Genomic DNA, 23,597 nt, shown 5'->3' with positions numbered 1-23,597 from the left:
GCGTTAATCATGACCTCAAGGTTATTGCATTAGAGTGTGCAGATTAACGCATTGCCAGCATGATTTCTAACACACTCCGCTGTGTTTCAGTGCTTCCAGATCGTCCGTTTCAGCGTAAATAAACCAGTAAACGCCCTTTATTTGTATCCACTCACAGCCTTACGTTCTTTTCCATCGAATGCTGCTTGCTCTGACTGTGCTTACATAAGCAAACCTGCACATGAATCCACAACAAGATCCTTATACTATGAACCCGACCCATCCTGTCACTCTCCCCACCTTGATGGATGTGAATGTTAAAAAAAAAAGAGGCAGATGTCATGGTCCCTTTAAAACCACCTGTCCACTGTGTTGTCTTGTCCTGTTCTGTCAAGGTTTCAACAAATGGTTTGTGCACACTCCCCTTAAGGACCCTTCATGATGCCAATACACTAGCTACACTCTCCCCTGTTGCATACAAGTGGCGTACCAAAGCAACCACTGAGCCATGCACATGGAGATACAAGTTTTTCAATGGACAGCGATGATATACTGAATTTATTTCTTCTTATTGGGCTATTATTAAATGGGATTAGATCTGACAGTGATATTACTGTGATCGGTTGACTAGAGAGAAAGACTTTTTGATGTTCTAGATTTAGGCAATAATTATGAGTTTTATTTTTATATATATATATATATATATATATATACTCACTCGAGCGGTGGAGTGTGTATCATCTTCTGTACATATATATATATATATATATATATATATATATATATATATATATATATATATATAAAATGTATGTATATATATATATATATATATATATATATATATATATATATATATAAAATGTATACATTATTATTGTTTATTATTATATATATATACATATATATATACATATACATAATCATCACATCATTATATTATTATATGATACTAGACCCAACTCTGATGCTCTAGCACCTCCCCCACCACACACACACTAGCATTCCTGTCTTTGTGGGGTATTCCCATTAGTTCCTGTATAACTACAGTATAGCCGCCACTGGAACCAAAGGCTAATCTTTGGCCTCTTTGACTATTTGTAATAAAAATAACATTAAAAAAATAATAATAATGACACCCATTGCTGACACAGATGTGCAAATGCATACGCACCGCAGATAAACACAAACCTACTGCCCCCATGCTGCCTAATGCTAGGCGTGGGCTAGAGCAGTATAAAGCCCCCCAAGCACTGAGCTGTGGAGCAGTGTGTTCCACATGTGTTCTCTGGATTTTTGGGATGTGTTTGGGGATCTGAATGCAACAATCAAATCCTCACAGCAATGCTCTTCCAAAATCTAGTAGAAAGCCTTCCTCCCTGGACAGTAGAGACAGTTACTCCAACAAAAGCAAGATAAACAATAAATTTTAAGGTTACTGCAGGTGTCCAAATACTTTTGTCAATTGACTTTAGCAGTGACCTGGGATAGCATAGCTGTATATTGGCCATAGAAAGGCACTGACCAATAGAATGACCATGTGAGGTCCATCATATGGGGTCACCTGTGCCCATTGGGCTAGGGGGTTCTCTGGAGTGATGGAAGGTGAAGGTGTCCCAATACTTTTTTTTTTTTTCACATAGTGTATGTAGTCCCTGCAAAGACCTAAATACGCACACCCTCAAACACACACACACACACACACACGCACACACTTCATTTCCCCTGCTGCTCCGCATTACTATCCGGTGCTGTGGGTGTGATATGCTGCCCGTAGCTATAAAACAGCGGTGGTGCTTTCCGGTTCCACTCTGCACTAATCCTCCCAGCACGCCACATCTGTGTCTCCACTCACGTGCAGCAGCAGATGATACACACTCCACCGCTCGTACACTCTCTGCTCACTGAAGCCATCACTCCTTCCATAATCTGCCAAACAGTGATGAAGCTATCAGTCAAGCTCACCACACACACACACACACACTCACCACACACTCTCGGCCTCATTCGCAGCACACAGTACAGTACAGGATGGCCTCGGTGAGAGATGTATGGAAACCACAGGAAGTGAAATGCAGCACGCTGTGCCTTCTCCGTATCCCAACAGCATCTGTTTTGTCTTGTCATGTTTAACAGGCCGTAAGGCAGTTCCGGCCTACTTCCTGATCCAGGAGCTCTGAAGATGATGGATCTTCATGCTGGGTCAGTAGGCTGGGGGCAGGAGGGTTGATAGAGTGCTGTAATCTAACACATGTACGGCATGTCGTCTGGTTTTGTTGTCTCCCTCTGCAGAAATGTCTTTATCAGAGACGTCTTGCCCACCGAGGACAGACATGAGGACGGGCGGCTGGATCAGCTGGGATACGGGTTGTCCGTTTTTGTCCCCATAGGAATGCATGGAAAGACGTCCGTAAACTTTTCATAAAAAATTCGAACTTCTCTACTGTCTGTGCTTGGAGGCGCTGTTCAACAAACCGTCTTCCGGGCAAGTTTTGGCATCCCACATTTTAGCCAAAAGTTTGTGGACACAGCTGAACAGCCAAACATATTGGAGGAGCTGTTGGACCAACCATCTGTTGAGCAAAGGTTTTAGGCACTCAACAGAACTTTAACCAGACACCTATACCATAGCAACATCTTGGCAACCACTTCAATGCCTTAGCAGCCGACATCTATTCCATGGCCACCTGGGATACCATAGCAACATCTTGGCAACCACTTCAATGCCTTAGCAGCCGACATCTATTCCATGGCCACCTGGGATACCATAGCAACACCTTGGCAACCACTTAGCAACGCCTTAGCAGCCAACATCTATTCCATGGCCAGCTGGGATACCATAGCAACACCTTGGCAACCACTTAGCAATGCCTTAGCAGCCGACATCTATTTCATGGCCACCTGGGATACCATAGCAACAGTTTGGCAACCACTTAGCAATGCCTTAGCAGCCGACATCTATTCCATGGCCACCTGGGATACCATAGCAACACCTTGGCAACCACTTAGCAACGCCTTAGCAGCCAACATCTATTCCATGGCCAGCTGGGATACCATAGCAACACCTTGGCAACCACTTAGCAATGCCTTAGCAGCCGACATCTATTTCATTGCCACCTGGGATACCATAACAACACTTTGGCAACCACTTAGCAATGCCTTTGCAGCCGACATCTATTCCATGGCCACCTGGGATACCATAGCAACCAATTTCTCCACTACCAATAAGTTTCTCCCAACAATCAGCAGCCATGGGTGCCTCTAAGCAGCTGCAGAGCACTCTGAATATTCAAATAACCGAAGCCCACGAAGCAGATATGGAGGTTATAAGAAGATAGCAAAGTGCACTAGCTCCCGTTTCTTCATCAATAAAGGTGAGGTTGAGGTCTGGAAGACCAAGAATACTTCCAAAAGCACTGCTTGAAGTATTGATAGAAAGGTAAATCTAAACCCCTGTCTGGCTGCAAAAGACCTTCAGGAAGATTTAGCAGACTGTGGAGTGGTGGTGCATGAATATGACCTTCATTAAAGAGAGATTGGAGAAAATATGGTGCTGCATTTCCAACTGTGAAGCCTGGGAAGCCATGCTCTGGACTTGTGCTGCAGTCAGAGTCCAGGAGAGCATTTCACTGGTAGAGGGAAGAATAGATTCAGTGAAATTCCAGCAGCAAATTCTGGAAGCAAACATCACAGCATCTGTAAAATCTGTAAAATAAATAAATAAATAAATAAAATAAAGCTGAAGAAGAATGGGGGATGGCTTCTACAGCAGGATAATGATCCTAAACATGCCTCAAACTCCACAACGGACTACTTCAAGAGGTACAAGCGGAAGATTTTGCCATGGTCCTCATGGTCGAAAAAATCTATGGATAGACCACAAAAAAAAACAGCACAGCAAGACGGCCCATGAGTTTCCCAGAACTAGAAGCCTAAAAATGTTAGATTTCAGTGACAAATCGAACCCTAACCGTTTGATTATTAAATAATGGTAAGGCCTTCACAGTTACTCAGTTCATTCACAGTTCATTAAAGTGGTTGGTGTGGCGCAACTGTTAACACCACTACCTGCCACTAGACTGTGGTTTAATTCCCGGTCTGGGAGGCTATGCTGTGCTACACCAATAAGAGTCCCTGGGCAAGACTCCTAACACTACATTGACCCACCTCTGTAATACGAGTAACCTTGTAAGTCGCTCTGGATAAGAGCGTCAGCCAAATGTCCTAAAGGTATATATATATATATATATATATATATATATATATCGATATATATACATACACATATTGTGTATTATATATATATATATATATATATATATATATATATATATATATATATATGGTTGAATGTAATGTTTCAGAACCTCTCTCAATCCCCCAATCTCTTAAATTATCGTGTATCATTAGTTATTTGTTTGTATGCATTTAAGACCCAATAACTATTTGATCACAAACAACAACAACAACAAAACTGGAAGAATGGCTGAAAATCCCCCTAATCCTCCTAAACAGACCTTTATAAAGTTACAAGACAAGTTCAACTTAGATGCCTTTTAACTTTTTGCTTTTCAGGAATCAGGTCATCCTTTACTTGCTTAACTATTCACAGTAACAGATATAATGAGCAGAGGTGCCCAAACTTTTGCACCCCACTGTATTTATAATTAACAATGTGTCTGAGTAATAATGAACATGTAAGATCTTTAGTTTCCTTTGATGTTCTGCATAACAACATACAGTGTTTGGAAATCCAGGCCTTTGATATGTGGTGTAGCTGCTCTGCAGTCTGCACAGAGGCCCAGAGGAAGAGGGCGCGGTGGGTGAAAGGTGTGCAGGTGTGGAAGGACTGCTCTCTGAACTCCCTCTGATCACCTGTCACTTTTTTCTTTTTTTTGTTGCAACACCATGAAACACTTAGAAACGTTCTCAGAAAGACTCCCATGCGACCCTTCTTTCACCCAATTTCATCATGGAGCAAAGTTCGCTCACCCTTATTTTTAGAGTTTTTACTGAGGCAGATGCTTTCAGGTGAGTCCAGGTGAGTAGCGTCTGGGCTTAGCCGACGGTGAGGAACTGAGCGAGCCTGTGCAGACTAAAGGACATCCACTTCTACTGTTATATACACTACACGTCCTAATGTTTGTGGACACCTCTTCCAATGAATGCATTCAGCTACTTCAAGCAGATACACATAAACTTACTGGCACCATGCTGCCTAACACCAGGTGTGGGCTAGTAGATGGCTATGAAGCCCCCCAGCAATGAGCTGTGGAGCAGTGGAAGAACTGTGATCTCTGGAATGATGGACGGTGGTGCTCCATCAAAAGCTTTTGGGATGAGTTGGAGGAAAGTTGGAGATGAGTTGGGGTGATGATCATCCACATCATTCACATCCTGATCTCACACACGCTCTTGACGCTGAATGCAATCAAATCTTCACAGCAATGCTCTTTCAAAAACCTAGTAGAAAGCCTTCTTCATCTCTGGACAGTAGAGACAGTTACTCCAACAGAACCTGATTTAGCAGGTGTCCCTATACTTTTGTCATTGTAGTGTACCTTCTTGGTGTTAGCCTACAGAGCTAAAAAATAATAATTATTATGAAATCTTTATTATATTATTATAAAATTATAATTATTATAAAAATCATTATCAAAATCTAGTAGAAAGCCTTCTTCTTCCCTGGGCTGTAGAAACAGGTACTCCAACAAAAGCAGGACAAGCTCTTTTTTTAATGATTAAGCAGGTGTCCCAATACTTTTGTCCATATAGGGTACCTTCTTTGTGTTAGCCTACAGAGCTAAAAATAATGGTTATTATCATGAATAATAATTAAAAACTCCAATATTAATATAAACAATATTAATTAGTATATTTTCAAATATGAAAAACAGTCAATATAACTCCAATTTTAAGGTCAATATTAATTTGGTATTAAATAAAAAGTCTATAATTCATTATAATTCATTCATTCATAAGAAAAAAAAGTTTAAAAAAAATTTAGTTTTAGTTTTGTATAATTATTATATTTCATTATATATATTTAATAGGTATTATGATGAATAATAATTACAAACTCCAATATTAATTAGTACAAATATGAAAAACAATCAAGTCAATTTTAAGGTAAATATGAATGAATATTAATTGATATTAAATATAAATTCTATAATTATTTAAGACATTGAAAGACACATGTTTTTTAAATATATATTAAGTTTTAGTTTTGTATAATTATTATATTTTATTATAATATAATATGTATTATGAGAAATAATTAAAAACTTTAATATTAATTAGTACAAATATGAAAAACAATCAAGTCAATATAACTCCAATTTTAGGGTGAATATTAATTAATATTTTAAAATATTTATTTTTAATAAAATATTTAGTTTTAGTTTTGTATAATTATTATATTTTATTATAAATATATAAATATATAATTATTATATAATTAATGATTATACATAAGAAAATGACCCAGTCCTCTGACCTAAGAGTTTTTGAGGTTTACTGATGAAATTATTGCTTTTCTTCATTTAAACTCAATAAAATTCAGATGAATTGACTGAAAGTGTTGATTTTTGGGGGGAAATCCAGTTTAAAGTGTATAAAACTGCCCCTTTAGGCTGAAACTGACCCAGCAGCTGAAAACACTGGATGCAAATGTGAGGCTTCTTCACTTCCAGCGTGTGTGAGGGAGTGAGTGAGCTGCGGACCCCTCCCTCAGCTCCAGCTCTGCGTCTGAGCCGCAACTTCAGTCCGGAGGTCAGTCCGAGTGTGAGGACAGACCAGGGGAACCTGAGGATCAGCTTCCAGCGCGTTCTGGGTCGTATGGTTTCAACAACCCAAGAAGCACAATAGCGAGATCCACAGGGGCTCCTCTCGGTCCACACAGCACGTGAAGTCGTCAACCCCATCCTAACCCGGGACAGAAGATGATTTGCGAGGTTTCTGGGTCCACGCCCGGTCCACAGTGATGGCCAGCAGAAGCGCAGGATGGCTGCAGATGGAGCTGGACTCCGGTTCTTTGCTCTTGCTGGACTGTCGAGCCCACATGCTGTACCAGTCAGCCCGGATAGAGACAGCCATCAGCCTGGCCATCCCTGGGATCCTGCTGAGGAGGTTGAGGAAGGGGAACCTGCCCATCCGAGCCGTGATTCCGAACAAAGAGGACAGGGAGAAGTTCCTGAGGCGCTGCAGGACGGACACGGTGGTTCTGTACGACGAGTCCAGCGTGGAGCTCCAGCACAGCGGCTCTGTCCTCGCTCTGGTCCTGCAGAAGCTGTGGGACGATGGGTGTAAGGCGTTTTTCCTTGAAGGTAACCCCCCCCCCCCCACACACACACACACACACACCTTTCACTTATGAGTTTGTGTAAGACCACCATGATCATCTTTAACCTGATGGCAGTCAGCACTCGACGTGGCCAAAAGTTTGTGGACACCCCTTTGAGTTGCACTCATTGCTGACACAGGTGTGCAAATAGAATAGGACGATAGAATAGGACTCTTAAGCAGACAAGCATGATCCTAATGGCCCTCGGCATTGAGCTGTGGAGCAGTGGAATGATGGATGGTGTAGCTCCGTTCAATACTTCTGGATGAGTTGGGGGTTAGGGACGAAGTGGGGTGGTGGTCATCCAGCATCCTGACCTCACCTTAACACTCTTTGTCACTGAATGCAATCAAATCCTCACAGCAGCGCTCCTCCAAAATCTAGCAGAAAGCCCTCTTCCGTATACAGTTACTTCAGGAAGTTATGAAAGCAGGAGAAACTATTTTTAATAGCCTTGATTTCAAAAGAAACAAAAAATGAGCAGGTGTCCCAATATTTTTGTCAATGTAGTGTAGTTGGAAAGCCCTCTTCCCTAGATAGTTACTCCTGGCAGTTACGAAAGCAGGGAAAACTATTTTAATAGCCTTGATTTCAAAAGAAACAAGAAATGAGCAGATGTCCCAATATTTTTGTCAATGTAGTGTCATTTAAAAGCCCTGTTCCCTAGACAGTTACTCCTGGCGGTTACGAAAGCAGGGAAAACTATTTTTAATAGCCTTGATTTCAAAAGAAACAAAAAATGAGCAGGTGTCCCAATATTTTTGTCAATGTAGTAGCCTTGATTTAAAAAGGAAACAAGAAATGAGCAGATGTCCCAATACTTTTGTCAATGTAGTGTAGTTGGAAAGACCTCTTCCTTAGATAGTTACTCCAGGCGGTTACGAAAGCAGGGAAAACTATTTTAATAGCCTTGATTTTGAAAGAAACAAGAAATGAGCAGATGTCCCAATACTTTTGTCAATGTCAGTGTTCATGTTCTTTGCATAGGAGGCTTCGTCAAGTTCCAGATGGATTACCCTGAGCATTGTGAGACTTTTCTGGACACTTCCACTGCCGACTCCTCTCCACCCCTGTCAGTGCTCGGACTCAGCGGCCTCCGCCTCAGTTCGGACTGTTCCGATGGGGAATCGGACCGAGAGCTTTGCGGTTCTACTGAGCTCGACTACAGCCCCTTATCCGGCGACCAGCCAGCTTTTCCAGTCCAGATCCTGCCCTACCTTTACCTGGGCTGTGCCAAAGACTCAGCCAACCTGGATGTGCTCGGCCAGTATAACATCAGATACATCCTGAATGTGACCCCCAATCTGCCCAACGTGTTTGAGCAGGGCGGTTACTTCAGGTACAAGCAGATCCCCATAGCCGACCACTGGAGTCAGAACCTGTGCCAGTTCTTCCCGGAGGCTATCTCTTTCATTGGTAAGCGGCTTTTCATATTTATTACACATCACCTGCTTCTGACGGGCTTCTGTCGGGCCCTGTCTCTCTTAAGCAGATAACATTGAACCTAATGGTGCCCAGCATTGAGCTGTGGAGCAGTGGAAGAACTGTGTTCTCTGGAATGATGGATGGTGGTGGAGCTCCATCCAATACTTTTGGGATGAGTTGGGAGTTAGGTGGGGTAGGGGATGAGGTGGGGTGGTGGTCATTCAGCATCCTGACCTCTATCAGTCACCCTGGATAGAGACAGCCATCAGCCTGGCCATCCCTGGGGTCCTGCTGATGGGGTTGAGGAAGGGGAATCTGAGAAATAGAGTTTCTATATATATATATATATATATATATATATATATATATATATATATATATATATAATATATCTAACCAGGCAAACAACCATTTAACCATGAAATCATATCATGATTCTATATAGAACCACTGCTTTTACTGAAGAACCCTTAAAGAGAACCCCTGTAACATAGCAGAACAACAGTTGTAGCTCAGTACAGAACTTTTACACAGTTATTTAACCTGGATGTTAATAGAAATACAGAGCAGGTAGAGTCTTATGCAAAAGTTTGTGCAGTGTTTGTGGATCGTCTAAATGAATAATGAGTTACTAATATATCATTTTCAATGTATTTATTTATTTATTTAATTATCAGAATTTATTATTTTAAATAAGGTTAAATTAAACAAATAAATAGTGATTGTGCTTTAGAATGTGCCAAAGTCACCATATTCATCAGCACTATATGTAATTTGGTCTGGGGTGTCCAAGCTTTTGCAAATGACTGTAAGACTTTAATGGAAAGTATAAACACCAATATTGTGTATTTTCACTATATACTACTGTATATACACTATATACTACTATATACACACTATATACACTATATACTACTATATACACACTATATACTACTGTATAATGTAAAATTACTATGTGCAACACCCCCCCACATGTGCAATTAAGAGTCATTTGCAATAACCTGTAAATAATATTGTTATTGCTTTTTAATTATTATTTATATTGTGTATATAGTGTAAATTATTTATCTATGTTTTTTGTAACTGAGTGTCTTGCTATCCTGTTCTAATGTGACACTGAGAATTTCCCCTCTGTGGGACTAATAAAGGATTATCTTATCTTATCTTATAGGCGTCAGGAAAACTGTTATGTTTAAATTTTGAGATGAATCTACGGTCCACATACATCCAGAACCGTGCATGATGATGACATCACCAACTAATCGGCGATTAAATTAGTTGCCAATAGTTGCACCCCTAAAGTATGGCCCTGCCTCTCCTGCTCTGTTGCTTTAGAGCAGAGGTCACTAATAGGCAGGCCATGCTTTGAGTCCCGACCCAGACTAGCCTATAAACCACTGAGAGGTATTTCATTTTTGTGTTTATTTTAACTGGCGTACCTTCTAAAGCCTGTATGGAACAGGTTTAGTGGCCCAGAATACTCACATTTTAATTGAAATTAGTATTTAATTAGTATTCATCCAGTTCAGTGTGAAAACTGACCATAAATATTGCTGAAATTAACTGAATCATAATTGTACTTGTAATTGATGGCTACATAAAACATTGATAGAACTTCTAGGCTGCTCCAGTATACCGGATCTGAGCCTGAATCATAACGCAGGTTAGCCGTTATGATGATCTGGAAATTTTGTCCAACCAGACCTTATTGAATTTGAATGAAACACCCCTGCTTTACAGTAAAGTCCTTCTCCTTTGCTTTGCAGATGAAGCTCGGTCCAAACAGTGCGGAGTGCTGGTGCACTGCCTGGCAGGGATAAGCCGTTCTGTGACTGTTACTGTGGCATACCTCATGCAGAAGCTCAACCTGTCCCTCAACGACGCGTACGACTTTGTCAAACGGAAGAAAACCAACATCTCTCCGAACTTCAGCTTCATGGGGCAGCTGTTAGACTTTGAGAGGACACTCCGAGTAAGTAGCCCGTATGAGGGACAGGTGTCCAACGGCCAGTTCTGCTTCAGTCCTCCGACCACTGCCGTTTTCCGGCTGGACAGGCTGGATAACTGAGGATAATGGTGGACGTCTTCTTGATTGGTTGAGATTAGGACTGGGCTTCCTTCTTAACGACAAAACGGTAAAATGTGGCTCAACGGACTACGGATAATTACTGAGTGTAAATGGTTAAACCAGGGGTTTAATCAAGTAATACTGGCAGAGATCTTCTCAACATTAATAAAGGGCTCAAGACTTTATTAAGCCAAAATATTACTCACATTCAACCTTAATTTTTCATAACTGAGAGCAGTTCCAGTCTAGAGCAGCCTTAATACTTATGTTTATATATTACCAGTACATATTTTATGTCAAATCAATGGTTTTGACAGTGCCAACAGTGCCAATCCAGGCATATTGTAGTTGATAACGAATAAATATCAACCTCTGGGCACCATGCTGCCTAATGCCAGGTGTGGGCTAGAGGGGTATAAAGCCCCCCAGCATTGAGCTGTGGAGCAGTGGAAGAACTGTGCGCCATCCAGTACCCAGAATCTTCAAGATTACAGTTGACTATTGACTACAGATGATTCCCAAAGCACAAGCCAATCAGGATGCCACGTGGTGCCTTCAGTGTGTTTTCCTATGTCAGATTTTTTAAGACCTCTGTATGAATATACTGTTTGTACTAAAGAGCTTATAATAAAGACTTCATAAGACAATGTGAATGAAGTGTGAATATTCATAAATGGTGCCATAGAGAAAATCACGCTGTCTGCCTTATGTTGGCAGTATGGGTGCAGTGAATTGTGTTACCCCACCATATTCAGCCTAATCATTAGTGATCTCTGTTTACGCTGCAAGTCTTGCTGTTTCTAGCCTCGCTTCCAAGCCATGCATAAATTCAGCTCATTCACTCGTAAGATTCAATTTGGACTCTCTTCCAAGTTCACTGGCCTTCTCGCTGGAAAATGGAATTCCTTTCCTATGGCTAATTTCAGATCTTGCTTGACATCATGGTATCATATCAAAGGTCTTCTCCCTGCCTCAGAAATGGATGACCCATGCAAACAAGTAAAATATGAAGGTATTATTTACATTATAGCTTTTTAACACGTAGAAGTGATGAACCGTACTGTACAGAAGTTTTCTGCATCTTATCACATTATTCTACCCACCCGTACGTAACTCCCCCTAGCACTAGCAATGCTCCCGACACTAAGAGGGTAAGAACTCTCCTCCAATAAATGTAAAGCCAGCCACCACCTCTATTAGTACTGCTGCGACATGCCCTGAGGAAAACGCCTGTGCTGGCCAACATCGTATAAGAGTGATGAGGAGAATGAGCGCCATCTACTCGTCCCATTGTGCTCTCTCAGATTTTGGATGCTGATGGCGAAGTGGCAACAAGAGAGTCTCTGCCTGTAGAAGCTCCAGATCCCATTAGATCAAATGCAGGTGAAGATAAATCCAGTAAAAAGGAGAAACAAGAGCTTCTCACTCTGAAGAAAGAAAGCAGTGAGATCTTGTCGGTGAGCTAGTCTGAAGAACAGAGCTCGGTTCTCAGGTTTCTCCTGGACGCCCCCCAGTGCAGCCAGCACAGCGTGGAGGATGTGTTCAACTCCATCATCAGCAGCAGCTCACCCGATCATTAAGCCCTGATTTACCACCAAACCAGGTGTTTATCTGAGGAGAACTCTCAATAATACTAGACTCTATGACGAGAACTTTGAGAGGAGATGTTCTAATGATGAACACAGTGATGGAGAACCACCACCACATCTAATTTCTAAAAGCTTGATTTGTTTGTGAGTCAATATTAAGTTTAAACTAGCATTCATTTACTGAATAATAATTGTGGACTTTTTTTGCTTGAATGGTTTGTGCGCTCGAGTGGTTCCCAGTTGTGCTGTGGGTGTGGTTAGCTCTCCTCCCGTACGCTCTGTGGCCCCTTTGGCTTCCTGTTCCTCTGGGCCTGTGATCTGTAAAGCCATATGGTCTACTGAGATCTCTAAAACCACCAACAGCCCACTTCCCCCCTTAGCCACCAACTCACTCCTCTGCTCCCACGAGACTCACAGCCACAAACAAAAATAGCTCCCAGTGTACTTTTAAAGGGACTTACTTCAAATGTAGTTGATCAGCCAAGACATGTTTAGTGTGTGAAGTTTGCCTCTGTAGTTTTGCACTTTAGCTTCAAGGCAAACATAGCTAAAGTTAAGGAAGCTTTAACCTGAGCATGTAGCATTGTGCTAACTGCATCTAGTTGTCAAACAGCATGAACCAAAATACAGGAGTTCTGGAATCATCACCAGAACGTTAGCACATCTGTGAAGGTGTGGTGATATCGTACACAACAGAATCGACATACAAATGGCTACAGAGCCAGAACAGATAGAACAATGAACATGTGGCAGCTGTAAGAAGAGGGGTGGGGCAAGATACTGATAACACATGGATATAACAAGGAGAAGATGTGAAACAGGGAGGAGCCAGGTAATGTTAATGACGAGACATGCAATGGGCTAATAAATACACCCCTCCCCATCTCCTACTTCTCAGTTGAAGACCTAATCATAGCGTCCCGATGACTGTAGAAAACATGGACACCATGGTCACGTTCCCTTCCGTTCTATAGAAATGAAGCCAAACCTATCCACCATGTTGTCAAACCAGAGGCAGAGCCAGACTCGCCTCCTCCTTTGCTAGGCCCGCCCCCATATTCCTAGAGCAAGCGTGTCTCAGACCGTCTTCACTGAGCTTCCACTGCAGAAGCTCCTCCATGGAATGAAGAGAAAGGCGGCATTCAGGTCCTGCAGATGACCGGTTGTCAATCACTTCATTCCTAAGTGTAGCCCCGCCTTCTTTACAAATTGATTTCTGGGGAAAAATAAAAATGGGCTGATATTAGCACAGGGAAAACTAACATTTGGAATTTGGAGACAATGGGGCTGGAAAGACAAGTTTAGACGAGGAAAATTTGATGGAAAATGGACGGTGCTGTTTTGTCTTTGAAACATATGGAGATAGGCGGAGTTACATATCATACTGCAACTCCAACCAGCCAGCAGAGGCACTAGACCTGTAATTGCTTCACTTTCAAGAGACGTACTGTACTTGTTTTCTACAGTCATTGGGGGTGGCCAAATCTGACAAGGTCACATGGTGATATCGTTGACGTAACATGAAAAATCTCCATTCCAATTTTTTTTAGTGGTTGCCTTATGTTGCCCTCCCCCAGCGAGATGCCACCCTGGACAACCACCTACCGTCACCCACACCTAAATCCACCATTGGTTTTAGAGATCATACTTCGTGGTCAAATCTCAGAATTTGCCAGATATGCCAAACTAAGCACTAAGAATAGATCCACACCTCTAGTTTGTAACATGTACAATACGGGCATCCAGGAGATTCACTGGAGGGTTCACTCTCACATCTTTCCTGACAAACGTAAACAAACAGCAGAGTGGCCGCGGGGCTTCGCTCAGTTGTTTTGCTGGTTGTGCACATTTGAAAACCTCCTAGTTCAAATTCTAGCTGGAGGCATTTTCCAGTCTACCACATCCCCAGAGTGACCACTGCCCCCAAGTTCTTTATAAATGTGTACATAAACAATAAAAGGGACAGTACAGTTAGGATTGCTTGAAATAGCACTGTGCTACTCGATAGTTGTATAATTAGTGTGGTTCACAGGTGAGTCAGTCAATCACCTTGACCAATGACCTTGATATACCCTACACTTTTTTAATGGTTGTCAGTATTTTCTAATATATGGATTGACAAAAAGAGAGATCCCTGATCATTTCCTCAGTAAACACCTTTCAAATCAAATTTCAGTTCCAGAAAATATGTAAATGCATTATAAATATTTGCATATTTAAACACAAAATCCAAAAATAATAAATGTTGAAATGTAAGTAATCAACTGGGGAAGTTTGATATACCCTACACTTTTAGCAAAAAGGGTTCTATATAGTGCTGAGAAAGATTCTTTGAACAGTGGTGCTATAGAGAACCCATGTTCTTTAAATATCCATATATCACAGGTTTTCCATCATAGGAGAGAACCGTGCAACCAGGCAAAGAGCTGAAATAGCTTACTGAATGTTCACGGTTCTGTACATAACCAGTGTCTTCTCTCAGGAACTCTCAAAGCTCTATTCTTAGTATACGTATATGGTATGGGATTTTATCAAAGTGTCAAGAAAAGCTGTTTGAACCACCTTGGGTTCTCTAGTCACTGGCAGTGCTGGTTACGTTAAAGGAAAAGTTCTTGCTGGAGGACACTGAAGCAGACAGCCTTAAGAAAGGTGCAGTCTAGCAGAAAAAAACACTTTGCATGCTGAAGACAAGCTACGATAAGCCATCTCAGCTCTAAACGCTTGGCCATGTGGAGATCGTAGTGAGCTTCCTAATAATGGCGTGATAATACTATCACAGAAGCCTCTGTCAAGAGGAGTGAAATGATGGTCTCTCTGTTTTAAAGAACGACAGTTGGTCTACATATCAATTAGCACTTCCTCTACAGCACTGACTCAGCAGGGCTGTGAGGTTTCCTCGTAAGATAGGTTTTTATTTCTGTGGCAAAACCACAAGATGTTGTTTTTAAGGGATAGAAATGTCTGTGAGAGCTGAACAGCTTTCTCGTGAATGAAGGTTTAGGTCGAGACATGTCAATCAAACCCCAGTTTTGACCCGTTTTTCATGTACTGAGACTACTGGAAAGAAAACGTCTGAAATATAAAGGTAGGTGTTTATTTTTCTGCCAAATATGGTCTCTCTCTTTATATCAGGAACCAGCCGGGAAGGAAACAAGGGTGAGATTCCAATACAAATGTTATAATACACACACCAAACATTAGCACCACCTGCCTAATATTGAGTAGGTCCCCCCTGTGCCACCACAACAGACCTAACCTGGCAAAGCATGGACTCTAGACTGTATAAGATCCTTGAGGAACTTTTGGAGGTTCTTCAATTTAAAACTGTAAAGCAATCTCTTAATGTGCTTTGAGGAACCTCCCAGGAACCCTTTTCTTTTTTTTAAAAAAAAACACTAGAATACTAGAATACACTAGAATAGCAGCCTGATGTTATGGAGATGTTTTGACCCAGTTGTCTAGAAGATCAGAGTTCTTACGCTTGCCCATTTGTTCTACGTTTAACACCTTCATCACCTTCAAGAACTGCCTAATATATTTTTTCTCACATTCTGAGCCAGAAATGTCCACGTCACTAGAACTTATATACACCAAATTTCCCTGTTTTATCTCTGTATATTATATATACGTGTATATACTGTATTACGAAGGTTTTTACAAAGCTGGTTGATTATTTTCATTCAGAGTTTTGCCTTAAAACATGATGAACATGGTCGTTGACAGTATTTTCTAATGTATGGAGTGACAAAAAGAGAGATCCCTGAGAATTTCCTCAGTAAAAACCTTATTAAATTTCTAAATTTCCGTTCCAGAAAATATGTAAATGCCTTATTTGCATATGCATGCAGTGCATACTTTTGCATATGCAAAAGTTTCAAAAATAACAAATGTTGAAATGTAAGTAATCAACTGGGGAAGTTTCATGGGGATCTCAATTAGTTAGATGTTTACTCTATTTACCTGTAGTGTCTTGCCTTAAGGCTGTTCATTGGAAGAGTTTGGAAAACTAGGAGTTCCCAAACATACGAACAGTTTCATCCAAACCCAAACTTTGCTTGGTTTCAAAGAACTGGCGATGTGGAGATGTTTTCTCGACCTTGTGCACAGTGAACAACCCTGGGAAAAGAAGCATGGATCATTAGATCACTGCTGACTAAGCACAATCAGGTCGGCCTTGGCCAACTGTGTTGGAGGTGCAGCTCAATGGGAGAAGCTGGAGAACATCTGCTGCGGGTTAAGGCTTATTCACCACATTCAGTACATAGCCTCACAATTAGAGCATTTCACAGCTGCCTTTGAGCCAGCATGCAGGAAATAGCTTGAACTGAAATCATCATTGGCCGCACTCTGCAGATATGACATGTGCACTTGGCTTAGGGATCGAGCTGAGTGTGGATTTTAATGGCCTCAGTTTATGAAGCCAAGTCACCTGAGGCCAGGTTGGATTGCTGAGAACTTTGGCTTGATGGGTCACATGACCAGAGAATGAAGACAGAATGAGGGAAGAAACTGTTTTCATTCATAGCATTTGTTATCTATATGGAACTGTTGTTAGAATGTTATTGACAAAAGTATTGGGACACCTGCTCTATCATTGTTTCTCCTGTATTAAAAATGTTTTCTCCTGCGTTTGTTGGAGTAACTGTCTGTACAGGAAAGAAGGTTTTCTACAAGATTTTGGAGGAGCATTGCTGTGAGGATTTGATTGCATTCAGCGGCAAGAGCTTTAGTGACATTCAGAATGTTGGATGATGATCACCACCCCACCTCATCCCCAACTCATCCAACTCAAGTATTGGATGGTGCATGCAGCATCATTCCAGAGAACACAGTTTTTCCACTGCTCCACAGCTCAATGCTGGGGGGGCTTTGTACCCCTCTAACCCACGCCTGGCATTAGGCAGCATGGTGCCAAAAGGTTCATGTTTATCTGCTCCAGATAGTCCTATTCTATTGGCAGTACTTCTCTACAGGGACTAGACCAGCTGTGTATGTGTTTGCACATGTGTCAGCAATGGGTGCAACTTGAAGTAGCTGAATGCATTCATTAGAATGGGGTGTCCACAAACATTTGGGTATATATTGGGCAGGCGTAAGAATATGAGTCACTGTTATAAGAACCAAACTGGATCATGGAGTGTTCCCAGTGTGCAGTGGTACCAGTACCTATCAATATTGCTCCAAAGAAGGACAACTGGTGAACTCGTGGAGGCCCCACCTTACAACTTACAGGACTTCAAGAAGGATCTGTTGCTAACGTCTTGGTGCCAGATATGACAGAACACCTTCAGAGGTCTTGTGAAGTTCATGGCTTTAGGGATCAGAGCTGTTTTGGCAGCACGATATTAGGCAGGTGTATTTAAAGTAAATTTATTGGCATTACAATTTCACCATGCCTCAAAATGTGAAATATTGGATGTATGGACTGGATTGGATATGGATTGGTAAGATTCTGACCTGGGATCAGCATCAATAAACAGTCTAAAAATATAGATGTTAGCAATAGATCAAGGAAAGAGTAACTTTAGGGAAGCAAAATGGTTCTTCAAGGCCTCGCTCTGAAAAAAACATTTTGGCACATTTGCTTGATTATATACCCAGGGCCTATCAAATGTAGGCAAACAGACTAGTGGGTCAAGAGTAAGGCAAAGACACATGGAATTATAAGGAGAGGAGAGGAGATACCATCTGTTGGAGCTGGAGGCTGAAGGAGCGAAGGCCAGACTCTCCACCCGGTGCCATACACAGCGTTCTGCTTTTTCTAAATGTCCAAAAAACTGGGTTAATAATGTGACAAAGATCAGAGAGAAAGTACAGAGGAAGTCAAAGGGCTAGTCAGGAAGACGTTTGTCTCCAAAAAAGCTTCAGAAAACTTCACAGAAGAGTCAAATGTGACCTGACTGTTAATTCCATTCCTACTATAACGGGCGAGGAACATCACTCACACAGGGATGCACCACAGCATGACTGTAAATTTGAGAAATGCACACTTCAGCGCTGTGATTTGTGGTACACCAAAACGTCCCGAGGCTTTTCCAGCCTTGTGAAACACAGTGCTGTTATCTGATTTGGCTTCTAAGCCGTTGCAGAGGGCTTCCTATGTTAAGCCTTAAAATCTGAACTAGCTGAATGCCACTCACATGATGTCACGGAGGCGGAAGTGTCCGCTTCTGGAGTCGGGTCCCGGTCACACATCTCAGCTTTCGTGAGCTGCCATTGTTTGAATGATTGAATCAGCCTTTAAAAGACGACCAAGGTGTAGAAATCCCTTTCAAGAGCGATCAAGTAGTGCTTGAGTCCTTATATCCCTCACTCTGGGGGTTATAATATGACACCACAGTCCTTCGTGGTCATTACATGGTTAGGGTGTCGTAGGGGAATCCCCGTGTCGTAGGGGGCTGGTGGGTCCAGGTTACATCGTCTGTCAGAAGCCCCTACCTTACTAGAGTACTCGCACTAGACCATTGGTTACCGAGGTTACCGAATGGGTCGGTGTTGGTGCCGTCACATGACTGAGCAATCAGCTGTGCTCGCTCTGGGTCAATCAATGAGGTGCATGACAGTCGGACGCTAATCAGGATGCCATGGCCTGTGGCAGCGTCTGCCTTTTCTCTGAGAAAACACAGGCCACCTCACAGCTGAGGAACAAGGCCATATTTAGCAGGATGAAGCCCGGGGTTCAGACCAGGCTGATCAGTGCAGCGCTACCGTTTCTTTCACTGTTACTACATTTATCTGTGATTTGACTGAAACACTAAGGTTCAGTTTAGTATTTGGAGGAGTGAGGTCAGGATGTTGGATGATCACCAAACTCCAAACTCCCAAAATAGCACCACCAGCACCACCAACCATCATTCCAGAGATCACAGTTCTTCCCCAGCTCCACAGCTCAACACCCGTATTCCTCCAGAGGGTCCTATTTTATTGGCAGAACTTCTCTACATGGACTAGACAAGCTGGGTGCGATGGGTGGGACTTACAGTAGCTTAGTATTCGGGTCAGTAAACCTTCTTTCTAGGCTAGTGGGGTTCTTTTACTTTATATTCTATGATTAAGTAATTATGCGTATACAATTCATAATAATGCTGTTATTTCAGGCATTTAATAAATGCGTTGGTTAGTTACTCTTTTAGATATTCATTAAATGCATTATATAGATAGTAAATAGTAAAAATAATATTACATAAATAGTAATTATTCTGACTTTGTTTGGGGTGAAAAATGCTCAGATGCAATTTTACAAGCCCGTTTACCACCCTGTTATTGTACCTCAGAATGAAACACACTGAGCGTCCTTTTACAGAGGGCCTGTGAAAGAAAAATGGCTGGTATTGGCTGGTATGCTGCACTGAGATGGCCAAACAGTAGCCACACAGCATAGCTTAGCTTAGCTTAGCCTAGCCTAGCCTAGCCTAACCTGGCCCAGCTTAGTGAAAAAAAGGTGCAAAAGGTGCACGTATTTGTCACTGTACAGTGTACAGCGAAATGTGTCCTCCGCATTTAACCCATCTGGTAGTGAACACACACTCACACGTGTTAGGGGCAGTGAGTACACACACACACACACACACACACACCCAGAGCGGTGGGCAGCCAACTCCAGCGCCCGGGGAGCAGAGAGGGTAAAGGGCCTTGCTCAAGGGCCCAACAGTGGCAGCTTGCCGAGCCCGGGAATCAAACCCACAACCCTGTTATCGATATCCCGGCGCTCTAACCGCTGAGCCACCACTGCCCCATAGTGTAGCATAGCCTAGCATTCTTTTTAGGCCTGTAACCACACAGTATAATTTTTTGGTAAATATTCCAGAAGATAGTGTTGCTGAATTCTCAGTGCAGTGAGAGATGCACAGGTGACCACTTGGTGATTAGCTTCTAGCCGATACCTGCGGTGCTGCCATGGCTGTTGGCTGTTCTCCTCATAGGCCAGCTTTCCGCAGCTGTGAGCTTATGTTATCTGTAAGCCTAGCACCTGCTAGCTTTTCCAGGGTTAGCTTCCTAGCTGGCAAAACTGATCTGATCATCTGCCGACACTGGTACTAGCAAAACAGCCGCCATGGCAACTAGCAAAGTCCGGGGGTGATGTGTATTGTGGGGTAATATTGCTTCGGCCATTGGGAATCAAAAGGCTTTCTCTAATGGGCTCGGTTTTAACTCTTTATGGACAAGAGTTTTGGGACACCTGCTTATTCATTCATTCATCTTCGTCCTACAAGATTTTGGAGGAGCATTGCTGTGAGGATTTGATTGCATTTAGTGATAAAAGATGTAGTGAGGTCAAGATGTTGGATGGAGCACCACCAACCATCATTCCAGAGATCACAGTTCTTCCACTGCTCCACAGCTCAATGCTGGGGGGGGGGGGGTTATACCCACCCATATTCCTCCAGAGGGTCCTATTTTACTGGCAGTACTTCTCTACAGGGACTAGACAAGCTGTGTGTATCTGTTTCAGCAATGGGTGCGACTTACAGTAGCTTAATGCATTCATTAGAAGGGGTGTCCATAAATGTTTGGACATATAGTGTATACCAAGTCAAGACTGTGATGTAACAGTTGTGTGGTTTTAGAATTGGCTCATTTTCCAGCTGTTTTGATTGGTCTGCTACATTTTTTTGTGTTTGAGGTTCTTGGTTTGTCACTTCTGGATTTTGGATGAACTGCTTATTAAATGAAGATTAGTAAGATGAGACATTTTTTATTTGGCGTGTGGTCACTCAGCCTCCTGGCGGGGTCAGGAAGCATCCACGGATGTTTGCTGAGCATGAGGGGAGCTTGCTTAATCAGGTCACATGAAGTAGACCCTGCCTCAGCCTGAGATTACTCAAGGCTCTTCGAGAATTGAGAGAGAGAGAGAGACAGAGAGAGAGAGAGAGGCAGAGAGAGAGAGAGAGAGAGGCAGAGAGAGAGAGAGAGAGAGAGAGAGAGAGAGAGAGAGAGAGAGAGACTGCAGTGTGTCTTAATGATGAGCAAAATGACTCATCCGTCAAGGCTTACATAACAACTCTCCGCCCCTATTTTTCTCCCCTTTTTGTTTTCTTTCTCTCTCTCACTGTCCCTCTCTGTCTCTCTCTCTCTCTCTCTCTCTCTCTCTCTCTGTCTCTCTCTCTCTCTCTCACTCTCGTGCACACTCCCTGAAGCATATGCACACTCCAGCATGTATCAGTGCACTAACACACACACACTCAGTCTGAAGCACTCTAATGTGAAAAGCTTCATATTATGATATCAGTTAATAAACGTATGCCTTTTCAGTAACAACACCACCCCTAACCTTAACCCTTATTCTAAACCTACACCTTAATCTACATCTTAATCTACTCCTAATCCTAACCTTAACACTTATTCTAAACCCACACCTTAATCTACACCTAAACCTAACCCTAATTTACACCTAAACCTAACTTTAAAAACTACAAACTACACCTTAACCTACACCTTAATCTATGCCTAACCCTAACCTTAACCTAACCTTAACCCACACCTTACTCTACACCTAAATCTAACCTTAACCATTATTCTAAACCTAACCTTAACCTACACCTTGACTTGGTATACACTATATGACTTGACTTGACTTGACTTGACACCTTAATCTACACCTAAACCTACGCCTTAATCTATTCCTTAACCCACACCTTAATCTACACCTAAACCTAACCTTAACCTACACCTTAATCTACACCTAAATCTAACCTTAACTATTATCCTAAACCTAACCTTAACCTACACCTTAATCTACACCTAAACCTAACCTTAACCATTATCCTAAACCCATTTTTAGCCTACACCTTAATCCACACCTAAACCTAACTGTAACCTACACCTTAATATACACCTAATTTAAAATAAACTCTTATTATTTCTATTTTATATCTCTTTTTATTTGCCACCTGTGGAGCTGACTTTTGATGTCACAGAATCCACCAAATGTACTTATCCCCTTATTCAGTCTATTAACCGATTTGCCAATTCATCCATTCATTCACTCATTCATTCATTCATCAATTAATAAATTTTCTTATCCAGTTTTTCTGGGTCAGGTGGTGCTGCAGGCAGTTGGCCCATATATATTTCTTTTGAACTTCTTCAAACAATTCATTTCATCTTGCAGTGCTTTTTAAACGAGGTAAGTGCAGGACACCAGTCAAAACAGAGATCATTTACATATACAGTACCAGTCTTAAAGGCACAGTACCAAAAAAAAAAGATTAAATTCTAACGACACATTGAAATTAATTATGACCACATAAAACCACACAAACTACCTCAGGAAACAAAACCCCCAGCAATGAAAAATGGGCCCTCGCCTCCAGTGGTCTGTCCACTTCTGCCCCCCGTAGGCTAATACAGTAACTACAGCATTGCAACAACAGCCTAAAGCAACATCAACACGGCAATTTCAAATGGTGCTCACATGCCGCTCGTTCACTCATGTTTTGTTTGGGTTTTAGAGCAATCTACACATTTCAGACGAGGTCATTAAGTGTGTAATCCTCCACAGCAGTATAAGAGGGGCGTAGATGAGATAAATGTCAGTTATTTGTCCTTGGTGGGAGTTAAGTCGCCCTCGTCCTGGCGGATCCGGTTGGGCCTACAGTATTTTGATGTGAATGGCTGTGACATGCGTGATGGTGAGATACAGATGCGAGGGCAATGAGTCTGATTAGCTCAGACTTCACTTTCAGAAGTTTATTTGTACGTGGGCATGTGCAGCCTACATAATCCGAGGCGAAGCAACAAGCTCGGCTCATCTTTGTTCATGACCCCGTTGACGGTGACTTCTGTCATCAGATTAGCTCTACAAACATGGGCACTGCGAGGATTAGCCATAAATAGCTCCTGTCTCAATACATTGTGTAACCAGATACAGGCTCTTAATCATACAACTACACACACACACACACACGCCTGCTACAGGCTCAGAGCTATGTAGTATAGGGCCTTTGGAATGGGCCTCATTCTGTGTAGCCTGGAAACTACAGCAGGCGTGTTACAGTGTAAAAGGGGTGGGTGATAAAATGCAGTATCACAATACTGCAATATTTTATTTGTCTAAGCCACATTTTCATAGAATACTAATAATATGTACAAGCAAAAACATGTGTGTGTAGTGTTTCACATAATATTTGGCACAAAAGCCATTTAAACAGGACTAATTATGCGCTCTTTGGAAGTTAAATTAATAATT

General features: G+C 42.0%; 1 protein-coding gene across 1 annotated transcript; it reads left to right on the top strand.

Moving 5' to 3' along the window:
* Window positions 1–6,619: 6,619 nt before the first annotated feature.
* On the top strand, window positions 6,620–11,467 carry LOC140577045 (dual specificity protein phosphatase 7-like). Its single transcript, XM_072696823.1, has 3 exons — window positions 6,620–7,307; window positions 8,312–8,740; window positions 10,519–11,467. Exons 1-3 carry the CDS (start codon window positions 6,965–6,967, stop codon window positions 10,818–10,820), a joined length of 1,074 nt encoding a protein of 357 aa, XP_072552924.1. The 5' UTR covers window positions 6,620–6,964; the 3' UTR covers window positions 10,821–11,467.
* Window positions 11,468–23,597: the final 12,130 nt, after the last annotated feature.

The sequence above is a fragment of the Salminus brasiliensis genome, chromosome 14 (genome assembly GCF_030463535.1).
Source record: "Salminus brasiliensis chromosome 14, fSalBra1.hap2, whole genome shotgun sequence".
NCBI lineage: Eukaryota > Metazoa > Chordata > Actinopteri > Characiformes > Bryconidae > Salminus > Salminus brasiliensis.
The sequence above is the reverse complement of the archived record's forward strand: the minus strand, read 5'-3'. Positions and strand labels throughout refer to the sequence as shown.

What these genes read in the sequence shown, in the direction of transcription:
- LOC140577045 (XM_072696823.1), top strand. Translation starts at nt 6,965, where the DNA reads ATGGCCAGCAGAAGCGCAGGATGGCTGCAGATGGAGCTGGACTCCGGT. An exon ending in TAAGGCGTTTTTCCTTGAAG is followed by an intron (nt 7,308 to 8,311) that starts GTAACCCCCCCC and finishes TTCTTTGCATAG; the next exon opens with GAGGCTTCGTCAAGTTCCAG. An exon ending in GGAGGCTATCTCTTTCATTG is followed by an intron (nt 8,741 to 10,518) that starts GTAAGCGGCTTT and finishes TTTGCTTTGCAG; the next exon opens with ATGAAGCTCGGTCCAAACAG.